The sequence below is a fragment of the Bison bison genome, unplaced genomic scaffold (assembly GCF_000754665.1).
Source record: "Bison bison bison isolate TAMUID 2011002044 unplaced genomic scaffold, Bison_UMD1.0 scf7180017864484, whole genome shotgun sequence".
NCBI lineage: Eukaryota > Metazoa > Chordata > Mammalia > Artiodactyla > Bovidae > Bison > Bison bison.
The window spans coordinates 2,290,607-2,308,628 of NW_011495044.1; the positions used below are offsets into that span (position 1 = coordinate 2,290,607).

At 38.0% G+C, this 18,022-nt stretch overlaps 1 protein-coding gene across 1 annotated transcript in view; it reads right to left on the bottom strand.

The window, feature by feature from the left end:
* Positions 1-18,022, bottom strand: part of CCDC30 (coiled-coil domain containing 30) — a 146,391-nt gene that overhangs the window by 112,255 nt on the left and 16,114 nt on the right. Inside the window, 3 exon segments of the mRNA XM_010862665.1 lie at positions 3,714-3,867; positions 5,162-5,251; positions 13,817-14,004. Coding sequence (XP_010860967.1) covers positions 3,714-3,867; positions 5,162-5,251; positions 13,817-14,004 — 432 coding nt within the window.

Consider the following 18,022-nt stretch of genomic DNA (forward strand, 5'->3'; position numbering starts at 1 on the left):
TTCCACTGTTTCCCCATCTATTTCCCATGAAGTGATGGAACCAGATGCCATGATCTTCGTTTTCTGAATGTTGAGCTTTAAGCCAACTTTTTCACTCTCCACTTTCACCTTCATCAAGAGGCTGTTTAGTTCCTCTTCACTTTCTGCCATAATGGTGGTGTCATCTGCATATCTGAGGGTATTGATATTTCTCCTGGCAATCTTGATTCCAGCTTGTGCTTCTTCCAGTCCAGCGTTTCTCATGATGTACTCTGCATATAAGTTAAATAAACAGGGTGACAATATACAGCCTTGATGTACTCCTTTTCCTATTTGGAACCAGTCTGTTGTTCCATGTCCAGTTCTAACTGTTGCTTCCTGACCTGCATACAGATTTCTCAAGAGGCAGGTCAGGTGGTCTGGTATTCCCATCTCTTTCAGAATTTTCCACAGTTTACTGTGGAAAGTCAAGAGATACCTGGAGTAAAACAGGCAAGTTTGGCCTTGGAGTACAGAATAAAGCAGGGCAAAGGCTAACAGTTTTGCCAAGAGAACGCAATGGTCATAGCAAACCAAACACCCTCTTCCAGCAACACAAGAGAGACTATACATGGACATCACCAGATGGTCAATACCGAAATCAGACTGATTCTATTCACTGCAGCCAAAGATGGAGAAAATCTATACAGTCAGCAAAAACAAGACCAGGGACTGTGGCTCAGATCATGAACTCCTTATTGCAAATTTCAGACTTAAATTGAAGAAAGTAGGGAAAACCACTGGACGATTCAGGTATGACCTAAATCAAATCCCTTATGATTAAACAGTGGAAGAGACAAATAGATTCAAGGGATTATATCTGATAGATAGAGGGCCCGAAGAACTATGGACAGAGGTTTGTAACATTGTATAGGAGATGGTGATCAAAACCATCCCCAGGAAAAAGCAAAGCCAAAAGGCAAGATGGTTGTCTGAGGAGGCCTTACAAATAGCTGAGAAAAGAGAAGTGAAAGGTAAGAGAGAAAAGGAAAGACATACCCATCTGAATGCAGAGTTCCAAACAATAGCAAGGAGAGATAAGAAAGCCTTCCTAAGTGATCAATGCAAAGATATACAGGAAAACAATAGAATGGGAAAGACTACAGACCTCTTCAAGGAAATTAGAGATACCAAGGGAACATTTCATGCAAAGATGGGCACGATGAAGGACAGAATGCTATGGACCTAACAAGAGCAGAAGATATTAAAAAGAGGTGCCAAGAATACACAGAAGAACTATACAAAAAATATCTTCATGATCCAGATAACCACTATGGTGTGATCACTCACCTAGAGCCAGACATCCTGGAATGTGAAGTCAAGTGGGCCTTAGGAAGCATGACTATAAACAAAGCTAGTGGAGGTGATGGAATTCCAGCAGAGCTATTTCAAATCCTGAAAGATGACGCTGTGAAAGTGCTGCACTCAATATGCCAGCAAATTTGGAAAACTCAGCAGTGGCCATAGGACTGGAAAAGGTCAGTTTTCATTCCAATTCCAAAGAAAGGCAATGCCATAGAATGTTCAAACTACCACACAATTGCACTCATATCACATCCTAGCAAAGTAATGCTCAAAATTCTCCAAGCTCGGCTTCAATAGTACATGAACTGAGAACTTCCAGATGTTCAAGCTGGATTGAGGAAAGGCAGAGGAACCAGAGATCAAACTGCCAACATCTGCTGGATCACAGAAAAAGCAAGGTAATTTCTGAAAACATCTACTTCTGCTTCATTGACTATGCTAAAGCCTTTGACTATGTGGATCACATTAAAATGCAGAAAATTCTTAAACAGCTGGGAATACCAAACCACCTTACCTGCCTCTGAGAAACCTGTATGCAGGTCAAGAAGCAACAGTTAGAACTAAACTAAACTAAAAATATGGAACAATGGACTGGTTCCGAATTGGGAAAGGAGTATGTCAAAGACGTATATTGGCACTCTGCTTATTTAACTTATATGCAGAGGACATAATGTGAAATGCCTGGCTGGATGAAGCACAAGCTGGAATTAAGATTGCCGGGAGAAATATCAATAACCTCAGATATGCAGATAATACCACCCTCATGGAAGAAAGCGAAGAGGAACTAAAGAGCCTCTTGTTGGAGGTGAAAGAGGAGAGTGAAAAAGTTGGCTTAAAACTCAACATTCAAAAAAGAAAGATCATGGTATGTGGCCCCATCACTTCATGGCAAGAAGTTGGGGCAACAATGGAAACAGTAACAAACATTATTTTCTTGGGCTCCAAAATCACTGCAGATGGTGACTGCAGCCATGAAATTAAAAGACACTTGCTCCTTGGAAGAAAAACTATGACAAACCTAAACAGTGTGTATTAAAAAGCAGAGACACTACTTTGACGACAAAGGTCCATCTAGTCAAAGTATGGTTTTTCCAGTAGTCATGTATGGATGTGAGAGCTGGACTATAAAGAAAGCTGAGTGCCGAAGAATTGATGCTTCTGAACTGTGGTGTTGGAGAAGACTCTTGAGAGTCCCTTGGACTGCAAGGAGATCCAACCAGTCCATTCTAAATGAAATCAGTCCTGAATACTCATAGGAAGGACCGATGCTGAGGTTGAAACTCCAATACTCTGATGCAAAGAACTGACTCATTGGAAAAGACCCTAATGCTGGGAAAGATTGAAGGTGGGAGGAGAAGGGGATGACAGAGGATGAGATGGTTGGATGGCATCACCGACTCAATGGACATGAGTTTGAGTAGGCTCCGGGAGTTGGTGATGGACAGGGAGGCCTGGCATGCTGCAGTCCATGGGGTCACAAAGAATCGGACATGACTGAGCAATTGAACCAAACTGAATTGATACCTAAGTAAGCAACAACAACAATCATACGAAAGGATTTTCAACAATGTTAACTGTCAGGGAAATATTAAGTAAAGCCACAGTTAAATACTACTACATAACTCACCAGAAAAGGTAAAATTAATAAGACTGACAATACCAAGCACTGACAGAGAATGTGAAGTAACTAACAACTCATACACAACTGAGCAGAGCTTAAATTAGTACAACTATTTGGAAGACAACATGGCAGTAATTTACCAACACAGAACAAATCCTTAACCATCTGATCTAATAATTCTACTGAGGTATATCATGATCAGAAATGTATAGATAAAGACAAGAATACTTAGAGCAGCACTGTTCATAAGAGACCAACTGGAAACAACATAAATGTCTATCAACAGTAGAAGGGATAAATAAAATAAGTGGAGTATGTTTATTCAATGAAACACTAGAGTACAAACAGCAAAAGTGAACAAAGTACTGTTACATGGAACAATATGGATGAATCTCACAAATATAATACTGAACAAAAGAAACAAGCTAAAGAATGTATACTCCCTGCAGTTAAAACGCAGAAATAGCCTTAAAAGTTAGGACTAGTCATGACTTTGCGGGAGGAGAGAGTAAGTAGACATAGGGAGAAGAGACAGGGCTTCTGGAGCACTGGAAATTTCTTGCACTGGGTGGTGTACTGGAGTTGTTCACCTCTTGGTAGTTATGATATGCTTCGACAAAAACTTCTGGACACTGTAGAAAATGAGACTATATATCAGACTTTTATGTGTTTATCTTAGACTTTTTTCTCAGTGTACTTGTGTCTTACCCTTAGCAGGACCATTACATTTACCACATGGTCAGAGACGTTCACCGTCAGCACAGCTTACCGAGTTTGCGCTGTACCTTCTCCTTCCCTCGCAGTTCATCAGTGAGCCTTCGGATCTCTTCGTGGGCCACCTCTAACTGCCGTGCTACGTCCTCCAAATCTCTCTCTCTGCAGTTTTGTGGTGTTTTATCTTTTTCTGGATCTTCATTATGGGACTGAAATAAAACTGCTGTTAGTAGTACACTGAAAAGTAAATATACTCAGGATATTGCCCTATAAGTGTTTGAGAGCCAACAAAGAAGAGTAGATTATTTATGTGCATTTCTTTTATTAGGTTGAACCATATAAAATTGGTGATATTTTATTGTTTTTATACAATTTCACCTTCGAACCCAAAATACTTAAGAGATTATGGTTATATAATTATTTCAAAAACTAGAAATTTAATCATAAAAATAATCTTTGGCAAAAAAGAGGGAAAATAGTCCTCATTTATATGGTAATTAAATACAGCTTGTAAAATGCCTTTACATTAAATTTTATTTCATTTCAAAGTTGGAACAATTAGGGCTCAATTCATGTTTAGAGCTCCTTTCCTACAACTCTTTTTAAAGCATTTTAAAAGCTAAGTAAGAAATTCAATCTTAATTATATTTTGCTTTTGATCCCCAAGATATGTATTTCATATAAGATTATAATTTCATTATACAAATTTTCCTAAAAAGTAAGAAAACAACCAAACATTAATACCATCCACATAACAAAACTACTTCAGCTTACTGGTGTAGTTCCTTGCAGGATTTTTCATTTACATACATTTTTAACATAGTCATAATCTCAATCTATGTACACATTTCTGTCTGACTTTTTCATTTAACATTATATGAGGAATGTTTTTTTATATTGCTGTATAGATTTTGTAATGATAATTTTTAGAGGCTATATAATGTTCCAGTGAGTGCAACATAATTTATGTAGTCATTTCAACACTTTGGTAGTTTTCCATTTTTGCTATTGAAAATAATACCATGGTTTCATCCACATATATTTATCTTGAGTTTTTCCCCATTGTTAAATTCTCTCTATATACTTTATTCACTAGATTTAACTCTTAATAACATTTCCCTAGATCAAAAATAATTTCCACAAAGAGAATTACTTATACTTAAAATAATGTGCAACACATTTTAAAGGACCTCCCCGCAAAAAGAAGCTTCAAATATATTTGGAAAGAAGTGTGTACTGTCCCAAGGTGATTTTTCAAAGGACATAACACATATTGATTGCTTACATTTTGATACATTCAATAAAAATCAGCTATTGTGTTAAATAATTTATTTTTTCTTCCCAAATTTCTATGATGTGTTCATAATACTCTTATGCACAACTGATATCTTTTATAGCATGGATTTATACATTTTAATGTATTCAAACAAAATACTTCCGAGGTAAAAGCTAACTTGTAATTACCTATTATTATTAAGCAAAAGATAGTAAATTTTTTCTTACCTCATTCAGACTTTTTTTAGACTGATGCACAGGTTCTTGATGTCTCTGATGTTCCTTTTGCAGAGGCTGGTGGGTTTGTTCAAGTTTCTCCTAAATGAGGTAAATGAATATTATATCAATTGGCTTCATGAACAAAAGGTGAGGTAAGGTGAAGTTGCTCAGTCATGTCCAGCTCTTTGTGACCCCACGGACTGTAGCCTACCAGGCTCTTCCATCCATGGGATTTTCCAGGCAAGAGTACTGGAGTGGGTTGCCATTTCCTTCTCCAGAGGATCTTCCCAACCCAGGGATCGAACCCAGGTCTCCCGCATTGTAGGCAGATGCTTTACCGTCTGAACCACCAGGGAAGTTTTAAAATGTCATTTAAATTTTAAAAAATATAATCAAGTAGAGAAAGAGGGAGCACAATCCAGTCAATTTTATGAGGCTAGACCATGCATTCTCAGTGAGATAATACTGCCCCCACGGGAGTTCAGACTGATTCCTAAGCGGGGAAATCTTACCCTTTTAAGTACAAAGTACAGATGTCTATGGTGCATATATAGAATTACTTTATATCAGTACCATCAAGATTTCATGGGACAGTGATAGAAAAAATTATTTAAAAAGTCTCATTATAGAAGCAATAATGAAAAAATAGGCTGGCTAACACTGCCTAGATGGATCTTGATATTAAAACCTGACAAAGGTAACACAAAAAGAAAAATCACAGGGCCACCTCACTCATAAACATAGATGCAAAAATTTAAAGCAAAGTTTATCAAACTGAATCTATACCATTTAGAAAGGATAACATATCATGAAGGAGTTGGATTTATCCCAGGAATACAAGATAGGTTTAACATTATAAAATTTAATCAATGAAATTCTCACATTAACAGGTAAAAGTTCTAAATGACTTCATCATTTCAATAGCTATAGAAGAAACTCAACATTTTCTAAACTCAACATTAATTCCTAATAGAAGCTCTGAACAAATCAGGAATAAAAGAGAACTTTCTTAACTCAATAAAGTCTATCTTTAAAAAAAAGCAACTTTTTTTTTTTTTTACAGAATATAGGTTTATTTATAGAATCTTACAAATTTAAAACATTTACAGTCCACATAACTTATTTTCTTTTCTAATATACCTCAAACTCCTGACTTATTTTAAAAAAATACTGTGATGGAATTGTAGAACTGTAAAAGAAAATATGAATAATACAAATCTAACCTCTCTCTTTTGCAAAAATCAGACAACTTTTTGAAAAAACAGCAACTCTTAATCAAACATCATACTAGTGAATAGCTGAATACTTTCTCTCTGATATTATTAACAAGACAAGTATCTCTGCTATTCAAGATAATACTAAAGATCCAAGTCAGTATAGTAAGTAAAGAAATTTAAAGGAATAAAGATGGGAAAGGAAGAAACAGAAGTATCATTATTCTCAGATATGACTATAAGGGGGAAAAAGTACAAAATCTTCAAATAAATTATTAAAATGAATGGGAAATTTCAGCAATATTGCTAAATATAGTCAATATATATAAATAATTATACTTTTAATACTAGCAATAGATAATTAGAAAATTAAATTCTCAAAAAACATACAGCATTCACTACTAACAGCATCCAAAAATATGAAGTAACTAGCAATAAATGTAACAAAAAATGTGCAAGATTTTGTGAAAAAAGTGATAAAACTTTACTTATATACATTAAAAAGCAAATGGAGAGAGAGTCTATGATCACAGATAACATCAGTATTTTACGATAGCCAATTCCTCTCCAACAGACTTATAGAGTCAATGCAACCAAAAATCAAAACCCCAGAAGGAAAGAATTTTTTAAACAGGACAGAAAAACACTAACTATAAAACAGATGATTGATAAATTGAACAATCTTAAATTTAAGAACTTCTGTTCATTAAAAGACACTTTTAAGAATATTAAAAGGACAAGTCACAGAGTAGGGAAAAAGCATTTGTGACACACACAATCAATAAAAAGACTTGAAACCAGAACATAGACAATACATGTAAATAACAAGACAGACAACTCAATTTTTTAATGGACAAGAGACCTGAATAAACACTAACAAAATAGGAAATTCAAGTGGCAAATAATTACACTAAATTCACTTGTAATCAGGGAAATGCTAATTAAAACCAATATGGGATATCATTATGCACCCAGTAGTTTAGCAAAAATTTAAAAGTCTGAAGACATCAGGGGTTGATGAGAAGCAAAGGCATTCTCATACAGTACTAGTGCCAGAATAAACTGGTACCACTACTTTAAGAAGAAAGTTTGACATCATCTAGTAAAGCTGAAGATCCACATACTCTATAATTTCCTAAATCTACTCTTAGCTGTATACCCTATATAAATGAATGCACACACAAAAGAATGTTCACAGCAGCATAACTGATAAAATTAAAATATGTTCAAAATAGACAATAAATTGGAAATAACCCAAATTAGCATAGAGTGGATAGTCTCATGCTGTATATTCACATGATGGAATAATATATAGCAATGACAAGCTGACTAAAAATAAATAATATAAACATAACGTTTTCCCAAAAAGCACTTCCCAAAGTTGATTCCCTGTATATAATATTCAAAAATAGACAAATAGTATTTTGACTATAAATAGACAAAACTACTATATATATTATTTAGGGATGCACATCTTTGTGGAGAGAAAGGGGTTGTGATCAGATAAGAAAGGTTCTAGGCAGTTGGCCAGCAATTCATGAACCGTGAACTTCCAGATATTCAGATATGCAGATGACACCACCCTTATGGCAGAAAGTGCTGCTGCTGCTAAGTCACATCAGCCATGTCCGACTCTGTGTGACTCCATAGACAGCAGCCCACTAGGCTCCTGGGATTCTCTAGGCAAGAACACTGGAGTGGGTTGCCATTTCCTTCTCCAATGCATGAAAGTGAAAAGTGAAAGTGAAGTCACTCAGTCGTGTCCGACTCTTCGCGACCCCATGGACTACAGCCTACAAGGCTCCTCTGTCCATGGGATTTTCCAGGCAAGAGTACTGGAGTGGGGTGCCATCACCTTCTCCAATGGCAGAAAGTGAAGAAGAACTAAAAAGCCTCTTGATGAAAGTGAAAGAGGAGAGTGAAAAAGTTGGCTTAAAGCTCAACATTCAGAAAACTAAGATCATGGCATCTGGTCCCATCACTTCATGGGAAATACATGGAGAAACAGTGGAAACAGTGTCAGACTTTCTTTTTTTGGGCTCCAAGATCACTGCAGATGGTGATTGCAGCCATGAAATTAAAAGACGCTTACTCCTTGGAAGGAAAGTTATGACCAACCTAGACAGCATATTCAAAAGCAGATATTACTTTGCTAACAAAGGTCCGTATAGCCAAGGCTATGGTTTTTCCAGTGGTCATGTATGGATGTGAGAGTTGGACTGTGAGGAAAGCTGAGTGCCGAAGAATTGATGCTTTTGAACTGTGGTGTTGGAGAAGACTCTTGAGAGTCCCTTGGACTGCAAGGAGATCCAACCAGTCCATCCTAAAGGAGATCAGTCCTGGGTGTTCTTTGGAAGGACTGATGCTAAAGATGAAACTCCAATACTTTGGCCACCTCATGAGAAGAGTTGACTCATTGGAAAAGACACTGATGCTGGGAGGGATTGGGGGCAGGAGGAGAAGGGGACGATTGAGGATAAGGTGGTTGGATGGCATCACCGACTCAATGGACATGAGTTTTGGTGAACTGCGGGAGTTGGTAATGGACAGGGAGGCCTGGCATGCTGCGATTCATGGGGTCGCAAAGAGTCGGACACGACTGAGCGACTAAACTGAACTGAACTGAGGCAGTTGGCAATGTTGTATTCCTAACAGGACCAGTGGTTACATAGGTGTTTATTCAGTAACTATTTGTCAAAATGTATTTTTAAAGTGTTATCTTTTTTCTGCACATATTCTGTCATATTCCACAGTAAAATATTTAAAAAAAAAAACTTTGATTATTCCTGGCATTAAAAGTCATCTCTTGGTCCTCTGCCCCATGCAACAATAAAGTGGTTAAACAAATTCTGATACATCCATTTAAAGGATCAGTTCAGTTCAGTTCAGTCGCTCATTCATGTCCGACTCTGCAACCCCATGAATTGCAGCACGCCAGGCCTCCCTATCCATCACCAACTCACGGAGTTCACTCAAACTCATGTCCAGCAAGTCAGTGATCCCATATAGCCATCTCATCCTTTGTTGTCCCCTTCTCCTCCTGTCCCCAATCCCTCCCAGCATCAGAGTCTTATCCAGTGAGTCAACTCTTCGCATGAGGTGGCCAAAGTACTGGAGTTTCAGCTTTAGCATCAGTCCTTCCAAAGAACACCCAGGACTGATCTCCTTTAGGATGGACTGGTTGGATCTCCTTGCAGTCCAAGGGACTCTCAAGAGTCTTCTCCAACACCACAGTTCAAAAGCATCAATTCTTCGGCGCTCAGCTTTGTTCACAGTCCAACTCTCCCATCCATACGTGACCACTGGAAAAACCATAGCCTTGATGAGACAGGCCTTTGTTGGCAAAGTAATGTCTCTGCTTTTGAATATGCCATCTAGGTTGGTCATAACTTTCCTTCCAAGGAGTAAGCAACTTTTAATTTCATGGCTGCAATCACCATCTGCAGTGATTTTGGAGCCCAAAAAAACAAAGTCTGACACTGTTTCCACTGTTTCTCCATCTATTTCCCATGAAGTGATGGGACCAGATGCCATGATCTTAGTTTTCTGAATGTTGAGCTTCAAGCCATTTAAAGGATATATGTTATCAAAAAGACAAAGGAAAATCTCTACATGCTATTACAGAAACTGAAAACAATAGGCATAATGGAATATAATTTGAATTTTAAGAGAATGGAAATTTTTTTGGAAAGATAGATTAAAAAATTGTTGGCAGTGGTTGCTTAGCAGTATGGAACTGAGGATTTGAGGTGAGAAGATAACTCATTTTTCATTCTATTTTATAGTGCTTGAATCCTTTTTTACTATGTGCCTATATTAAGTTAAAAAGCCAATAAAAAAATAAAAACTAATGTTAAATAAAATGTAGTTCATATGTAGATCAGGCCTTGCAAAAGTTCTCGGGGTTTCAAGTCATCATATGTGGTCCCATTTTGGTAGGTATGATTCTCTCATCTACTTTATGCACAGGTTAGTTCAACATTGAAAGTGAAGTCACTCAGTCGTGTCCAACTCTTTGTGATCCCATGAACTGTAGCCTACCAGGCTCCTCCATCCATGGGATTTTCCAGGCAAGAGTACTGGAGTGGGTTGCCATTTCCTTCTCCAACATTAGTGTATGTAAAATATAACTAGGGAAGCAATGAAATTTTTACAGGCTACAGTTCATAATAATAAGATCTTTGCAAAAAAAATTTTTTTAAGTTTTTTAAAGGTATAATCAATATACAACAAACTGAACATATTTACAGTGTACAATTTTTTGTTACATGTATACATTCATGAAACCAACACCACAATCAAGATAATGAAAATATCCGCCACAGGCAAAAGTTTCATATGCTTCCTTAAATTTATTCTTTCCCAACACTGTCCTCAGACAAACACTGATGTGTTTCTGTTATTATATACCAGTTTGCATTTCCTACTGCTTTAAACAAATGGAACCATAGACTATGTACTCTTTTTGGTCTGGCTTATTTCACTCAGATAATTGAGATATATCTGTTTTGTATTTTTTCTTTTTTATTATAAAGTAATATTCCATTCTATAGGTCTATACATTTACCTGCTGATGAACATTTGAGTTGATTATACAATGAAGGCTGCTGTGACATGTGTAAGTCTTTACACGGCCACATGCTTTCATTTCTCTTGGTATATTCCTAGAAGTGGAATGTAACAGTTGCATGTTTAATTTTTTAAGGCAATGTTAAGTAATTTTCAAAGTGGTAGTATCATTTTATATTCACATCAGTAGAATATGAGGATTACAGTTGCTTCACATTGTCAACAATACTTGATATGGTTAGTCTTTAATTCTGGGCATTCATTGATATTGATAAATAGATAGTGGTGACTCACTGTGATTTTTGTGTTTTCCTAATAGTAAATGAATTTAAGCATTATTTCATGTGCTTATTTACTATTTGTATATCTTCTCTGGTGCAGTTGCTTTTAAATTTTTTTCCATTTTTCAGTTGGGTTGTATGTGTTATTATTATTGAGTTATAAGAGTTATTTATATATTTAGATAGAAAGATTTTGTTGGACACATTTTTAAAAAAAAATTATCTCCCAGTCTGTGGCCTTCCTCTTTTATTTCTGTCTTTTGAAGAGCGACATTCTGAATTTTGATAAAATCCAATTTCATACCCTGTGCTCTTCCTGTCTGATAAAAATCTTTCCAAACCCAAGGTCACTAAAATTTTCTTCTGTAGATTTTATCTCCTACATGATCTATGAATCGTCTTAATTCTTGTATATGGATAGGATAAAGGTATTATAAAGCCTTAAATTTCATGTGTTACCTTCACACCCTTGTACCTCACAGTGCACCAAAAGCCTATCCATGAATTCTCCTGCTTTTGCCAGATATACCCCCATCTGACAGGAAAGATTCCCTACCCAGCTAATTCCCCTATCAGCCAGAACAGCTATAGTCTACCTGGCCCTCAGCCATTTAACGACTGTCATTCCGCTGCCAACCCATGAAATTTTTTAAACAAGCCAGTCATATCCTCCCACAGGAACAAAGGGGCACCTCTCCTACTGTTACCACAAACTCTGTCTCCCACGGGTCCTGTGAGTTCACTCCGTTCCTGAATACAACCCCCTGTGGCCTTGCCTGACAGGCAGTGTCCTCCACTGGGCTGTAAGTCTTTGTGATTAACTATGAACCACATCTCTGTCCAAAGCTGGGTATCATGTGTTTGACTATCTCATAGTATTTAGGGTAGGGATTCCCTCCTTTACCAGTGGGGAAGGGGACTCAATAGAGTTGAGGGAGTTTTTTCTGTTTGTTTTTTGCATATGCCTATCCAATTGTTCCAGCACTGTTTGTGGAAAAGCACATCTTTTCCCCATTAAATTACCTTCCCATTTGTTTTGAAAATCAATTTACCCTACAGGTGTGGGTCTTTATTTTGTTCCATTGATCTATATATCTACCTTTACACCAATACCACACATTCTTGATTACTACAGCTTTATGGTAAGTCTTGAAAGCGGGAAGAGTGTATCTTCCAACTTGTTCTTCTTTTTCAAAGTTGTTTGGGCTATTCTAGTTCCTTTGCCTTCCTTATCCATTTTAGAATCAGCTTGTCAATTTCTACAAAAAAGTGACTCTACTGATTACTTTATGCTCAGGCAAATGACAACATTAGCTTAAACAAAATATAAATCAGAATGTGACAGAAATGTTATGAATTACATTTTATAATAACAAAATCCTTCATAGTATCTATTTTAATTCTTTCTGTCCATGAGTTGTAAAACTATGACTTAGTAGTGATCTAAGTAAACTATGATCTTAGCTTTAAAATCATCTAAGACTTCACCTTCAATTTGTTTTATAGATTCCATCTCCTTCATAACTCCTTAGTTCATCTTCCCTTCTTCATTTACACTTTGAGTCTTGTTTTTGGTTCTCATTCTTTAATTAATTATTATTTAACATCTCCTGAAACCCCAGCTTCCAATCTGGCCCCTTTCCAATCCATCTCTCCACGATGGCCAGAGTGATTTTTCTAAAACACGAATCAGATCATGCTGTGCATGTGTGCATGTCACTCTTCTCTTAAAATCATTTAGTGACTCTCCAGACCTTTTATAGCAGTCAGTTATTAATCAATTTGAAATATTTTTATGCCTCTAGTATGCTCCAGGAACACTGCTGGGTGCTGAGTCCAAACTCTCTAGCTTAGCATATGAGTCTCACCATGAAGTGGTTTCTGAAAATATCTCCGGGTGCGTTTCTCAGCATTGCCTCACATGAACCAGTATGTGTTATACACTGTCTCCTCTGCCAGAAATGCCTTTCCCTTCTTCTTCATCCAGCTCACACCTACTCAGCTTTCAAAATGCTACTCAATACCACCTCTTCTGGAAGCCTTTTCTATCCATCCTGACTGAGCCTCTCCCCCAGGTTCTCCTAGCCTTCTGTGCCTCAGTTTACTAAAGAACTTTCCACACTGAATTATAACTACTAGTTTATTTCTTTCCTTCATTAGCTTCATTTATTTCTTTCATTTTCTTTCCTTTCAAGTCCAAGATCATGTTTAATTTGACCTTGTTCCTACATCTACTAGCACAAAGCCTGGCACACAGGAGGTTCTCAATAACAATAATTCTAATTAACATGTGGGGTTTCATTCTAGAGCTATACATATATTAAGCAATTTCATTTCATTTTCATGATCATCTTGTGGAGTAGGTGAGTTGCTTCCAGATTTTACAGACTATGACACTGAGGCTCACAAAAATTAAGTAAGTTATTCAAGGACATACTGCTCAGAAGGGGCAGAGCAGGTCCATTCAAACCTAAAGTCTATATTCTTAAGCACTATCAAAATTGGCTTCCTGATATTTTAATGTATGAAAGGTTAAATAAACACATGCATTTTTCAACTAGCCTGCTTCTTATTCAATTCTGTAGTCAATTTTGGAATACCTGGGGAAAGTCTTTCTTCAGGTTATGGCTCAGACATCTTTGTGGTTCTGGCTTGGGGTTCCCAAGTTCCAGTTTCCTCAAGAGTATACTTCTTTCCATGATTAAGTGTGTGATCTGTTCACATGGGCTGCTCAGAGCCACTGTAGACAAGCCTTCTTGATACATTTCAACCTCCTTTGTTTGCATTTCTGTTAGAAACAAATAACAGAAACAATACTGTTACAAGAAATGCAGGCAAATAACTAAAAAGTAGTGGGAAAAGGTTCTCAAAAGCAGTAGATATTCTTCAATTCAGTTCAGTCGCTCAGTTGTTTCAGACTCTTTGCGACCCCATGGACTGCAGCAGGCCAGGCTTCCCTGTCCATCACCAACTCCCGGAGCTTGCTCAAACTCATGTCCATTGAGTCGGTGATACCATCCAACCATCTCATCCTCTGTTGTCCCCTTCTCCTCCTACCTTCAATCTTTCCCAGCATCAGGGTCTTCTTCATGAATCAGTTCTTTGTATCAGGTGGCCAAAGTATTAGAGTTTCAGCTTCAGCATCAGTCCTTCCAAAGAATATTCAGGACTGATTTCCTTTAGGATTGACTGGTTGGATCTCCTTGCAGTACAAGGGACTCTCAAGAGTCTTCTCCAACACCATAATTCAAAAGCATCAATTCTTTGGCACTCAGCTTTCTTTATAGTCCAACTCTCATATCCCTATGTGACTACTAATATCTCTGCCTTTTAATATGCTGTCTAGGTTGGTATTCTAGATATTCTTACTACCTGTGTAAGTTTAAAATTGTCCTTACATCATCCTAAAGGAGATCAGTCCTGGGTGTTCATTGGAAGGACTGATGTTGAAGCTCAAACTCCAATACTTTGGCCACCTGATGCCAAGAGCTGACTCACTGGAAAAGAGCCTGATGCTGGCAAAGATTGAGGGCAGGAGGAGAAGGGGACAACAGAGGATGAAATGGTTGGATGGCATCACTGACTCAATGGACATGGGTTTTGGTGAACTGTGGGAGTTGGTGATGGACAGGGAGGCCTGGTGTGCTGTGGTTCATGGGTCGCAAAGAGTCGGACATGACTGAGCGACTGAACTGAACTGAACTGAACTTTTAAAGTGTACTGTTGTTTCAGCTAGTGTTTGCTAATGTGGCAGGTATTATACTAAGCATTTGAGATAAATTTATCTTATTTAATCCAGTGAGGTAGGAGTCATATTATCACTTTTAAGAGATGAGGGCTCAGGCACTAAGAAACTTGTCCACAGTCACTCAGCTAATCCTGCCAAAATTTTTGATGATTTCAATTTTCAGGTAAATGATTATATTCCAGGAGCCTGTCCTTTCAGTTCCTTTACCAGCTAACTTCCAGAAATCTAGTCCTCTATCCCATCTCAGTCACCTACTCCGTAGTAATACCCTAGACCCTGACATTAGCCTGTATAGTTTCTATAGCCTCTCCCTAGCCTCAGTTTCAAACATTCTATCCTCCAGTCATCCCTCCCAACCCTTTGTACTAGGAGCTCAATTTCAACAATTTTTGACCATACTGGAAACCAGCATCCATTGACTATGAAGACTTTTCAGCGTTCCTTATTCCATCCCTATTCTCATTTCTTCTCTTACCCAGCTTAGATTCTACAGCCCATCATTACAATCACTCCCCTGAAAATATTCACAATTCTCTTGCCTCCTTTCCTTCCATTATACTTGGTGACAAAACTTCAACTTGTTTAAGGCCAACACTTCACCAGTGCACTCCAGAAGCTGAATGTAGGTAAAGAAAACTACACAGACAGTGCTGATTGGTTTCATTTCAGACTCACGACTATCAACCAACCTCGAGTGGGCCCCTACTGCTGCTCAGCAATCCTCCTGCATTCCCCTGCTTGTCTTTCTCTCTCATTTTTTAGAGACCTAGACAATTATTTCATCTTTCTCTCTCATCAAATCTCTAATACCTCCTTACCATCCTCACTCTCAGCTGAATAACTGACTTCTTATTTCACTGAGAAAAGAGAAGTACTCTGAAAAGAACTTCCACGAGCTCCCCTTAACAAATCTGCCAGCTCTCTGGTACTCTTCCTTCTTGTGAGATTAAACAAGCCACCCTTGTTCCTAAGGCCAGCCCCTCCCCTTGTGCACTGGATCTCATTCCTTCTCCTCTCAAAAAAACAAGCTCCTGAGGTTGACTCTTATCTCTGCTGTCTCATGGAGCTTTCATCTTAGAGACATGGTATAATATCTCCCATTAAAAACAGCAGTGATAGGGACGTCCCTAATGGTCCAGTGGTTAGGACTCCATGCTTCCATGCAGGGGGCGTGGGTTCGATCCCTGGGTGGGAAACAGAGATCCTGCATGCTGCACATAGCATGGCTGAAAAATTAAAAAACAGAAAGTTAAAAAAAAAAAAGTGATGAAAACCACAAAAACTTTGCTTCACACTCATGTCGCCCTCCAGCTCCTCCACCATTTCTTCATTCCTCTTTGCTGTACAACTTCAAGAAAGGATCAACCATAGCCATGTCCCCTCCCTCTCCTACCATTCTTTCCTGAATTCACTCATTGGCTTTTGTATCCACTGCTCCACAGAAACAGCTCTCTTCAAAATCACAGTGAGCTCCATGTGTCCATATCCAGTGGTCAATCTCCTGTCCTCATTCCATATATCCTATTAATGGTATTTGGCCCAATTGCTCATTTCCTTTTCTGAAAATACCTTCCTCATTTCTCTCCTTGGGTACCACACTCTGCTAGTTTCCTCTTAGCTTTCATGCCACTCCTTCTCAGACTCCTTTGCTGACTTCTTACCTTTCTAACCTCTGAACACTGGAACACACCAGGGCCCAGCTCTGAAACTTCTTCTTTTTACTCCCTAGGGTATCTCCTACCATCCTAAGGCTTTAAGTATCTGCTATATCTGATGACTCCCAAATTTACATCTCTAGTTCATAATGCATTCCAGACATAAACAAAATTGCCTGTTTGACTTTTCCACTCAGATGTTTAATATTCACATCCAAATGCAGATGTCCAAGAGCAAACTCTCTACTGTCTTCCCTAAATAGGACCACCCACATCTACCCCATCTGAGTAGTTAGGATCTCTAGTATTCCAACTGCTCAGGCCAAAGAGCTTGGGGTCACCAGTAATTTCTCTCTTTTTCTCCCACCCAACATGAAATCTGTGACCTTGGTATGTGCTGTGCTGTGCTTAGTTGCCTGTCAGGCTTCTCTGTTCATGGGAATTCTCCAGGCAAGAATACTGGAGTGGGTTGCCATTTCCTTCTCCAGGGGATCTTCCCAACCCAGGGATTGAACCCAGGTCTCCTGCATTGCAGGCACATTCTTTACCAACTGAGCTACAAGGGAAACCCCAAGGGAAGACCTTGGTATAGGGTTCCAAAAAACCCATTATCAAATCATGTTTGCTCCACCTTCAAAAGACATCCTTTAATCACAGATGCATTTCTGATGTGATTGACATATGTGTTCCTAAAATAAACAAGCAGATCTGTATTTCACAAAAATGCTCACTAAAAATAATGTAGCTTATGGAAAAATGTTGGCTTGGAGCACTCAAAACTTTTATCATTGCATAATTAATGCTATAAAAAAACACTGAGAATCCTAATTATATTGGTTCATTAAAGAGATGTGTCAAATTCCTAAAAAAATTAAGGGAATACTATAGCAAATATAAGTAAACAATGTAAAGAAATAGAGGAAAATAGAATGGGAAAGATTAGAGACCTCTTCAAGAAAACTAGAGATACCTAGGGAACATTTCATGCAAACATAGGTACAATAAAGGACAAAAATGGTATGGACTTAACAGAAACAGAAGATATTAAGAGGAGGTGGCAAGAATACACAAAAGAACTATACAAAGGTCTTAATGACCCGATAACCACGATGGTGTGATCACTCACCTAGAGCCAGACATTCTGGAATCTGAAGTCAAGTGGGCCTTAGGAAGCACTACTACAGACAAAGCTAGTGGTGGTGATAGAATGCCAAACGAGCTGTTTCCAATCCTAAAAAATGATGCTGTTAGGGTGTTGCACTCAATATGCCAGCAAATTTGGAAAACTCAGCAGTGGTCAAAGGAATGGAAAAGGTCAGTTTTCATTCCAATCCCAAAGAAAGGCAATGTCAAAGAATGTTCAAACTACTGCAAAATTGCACTCATTTCACATGCTAGCAAGG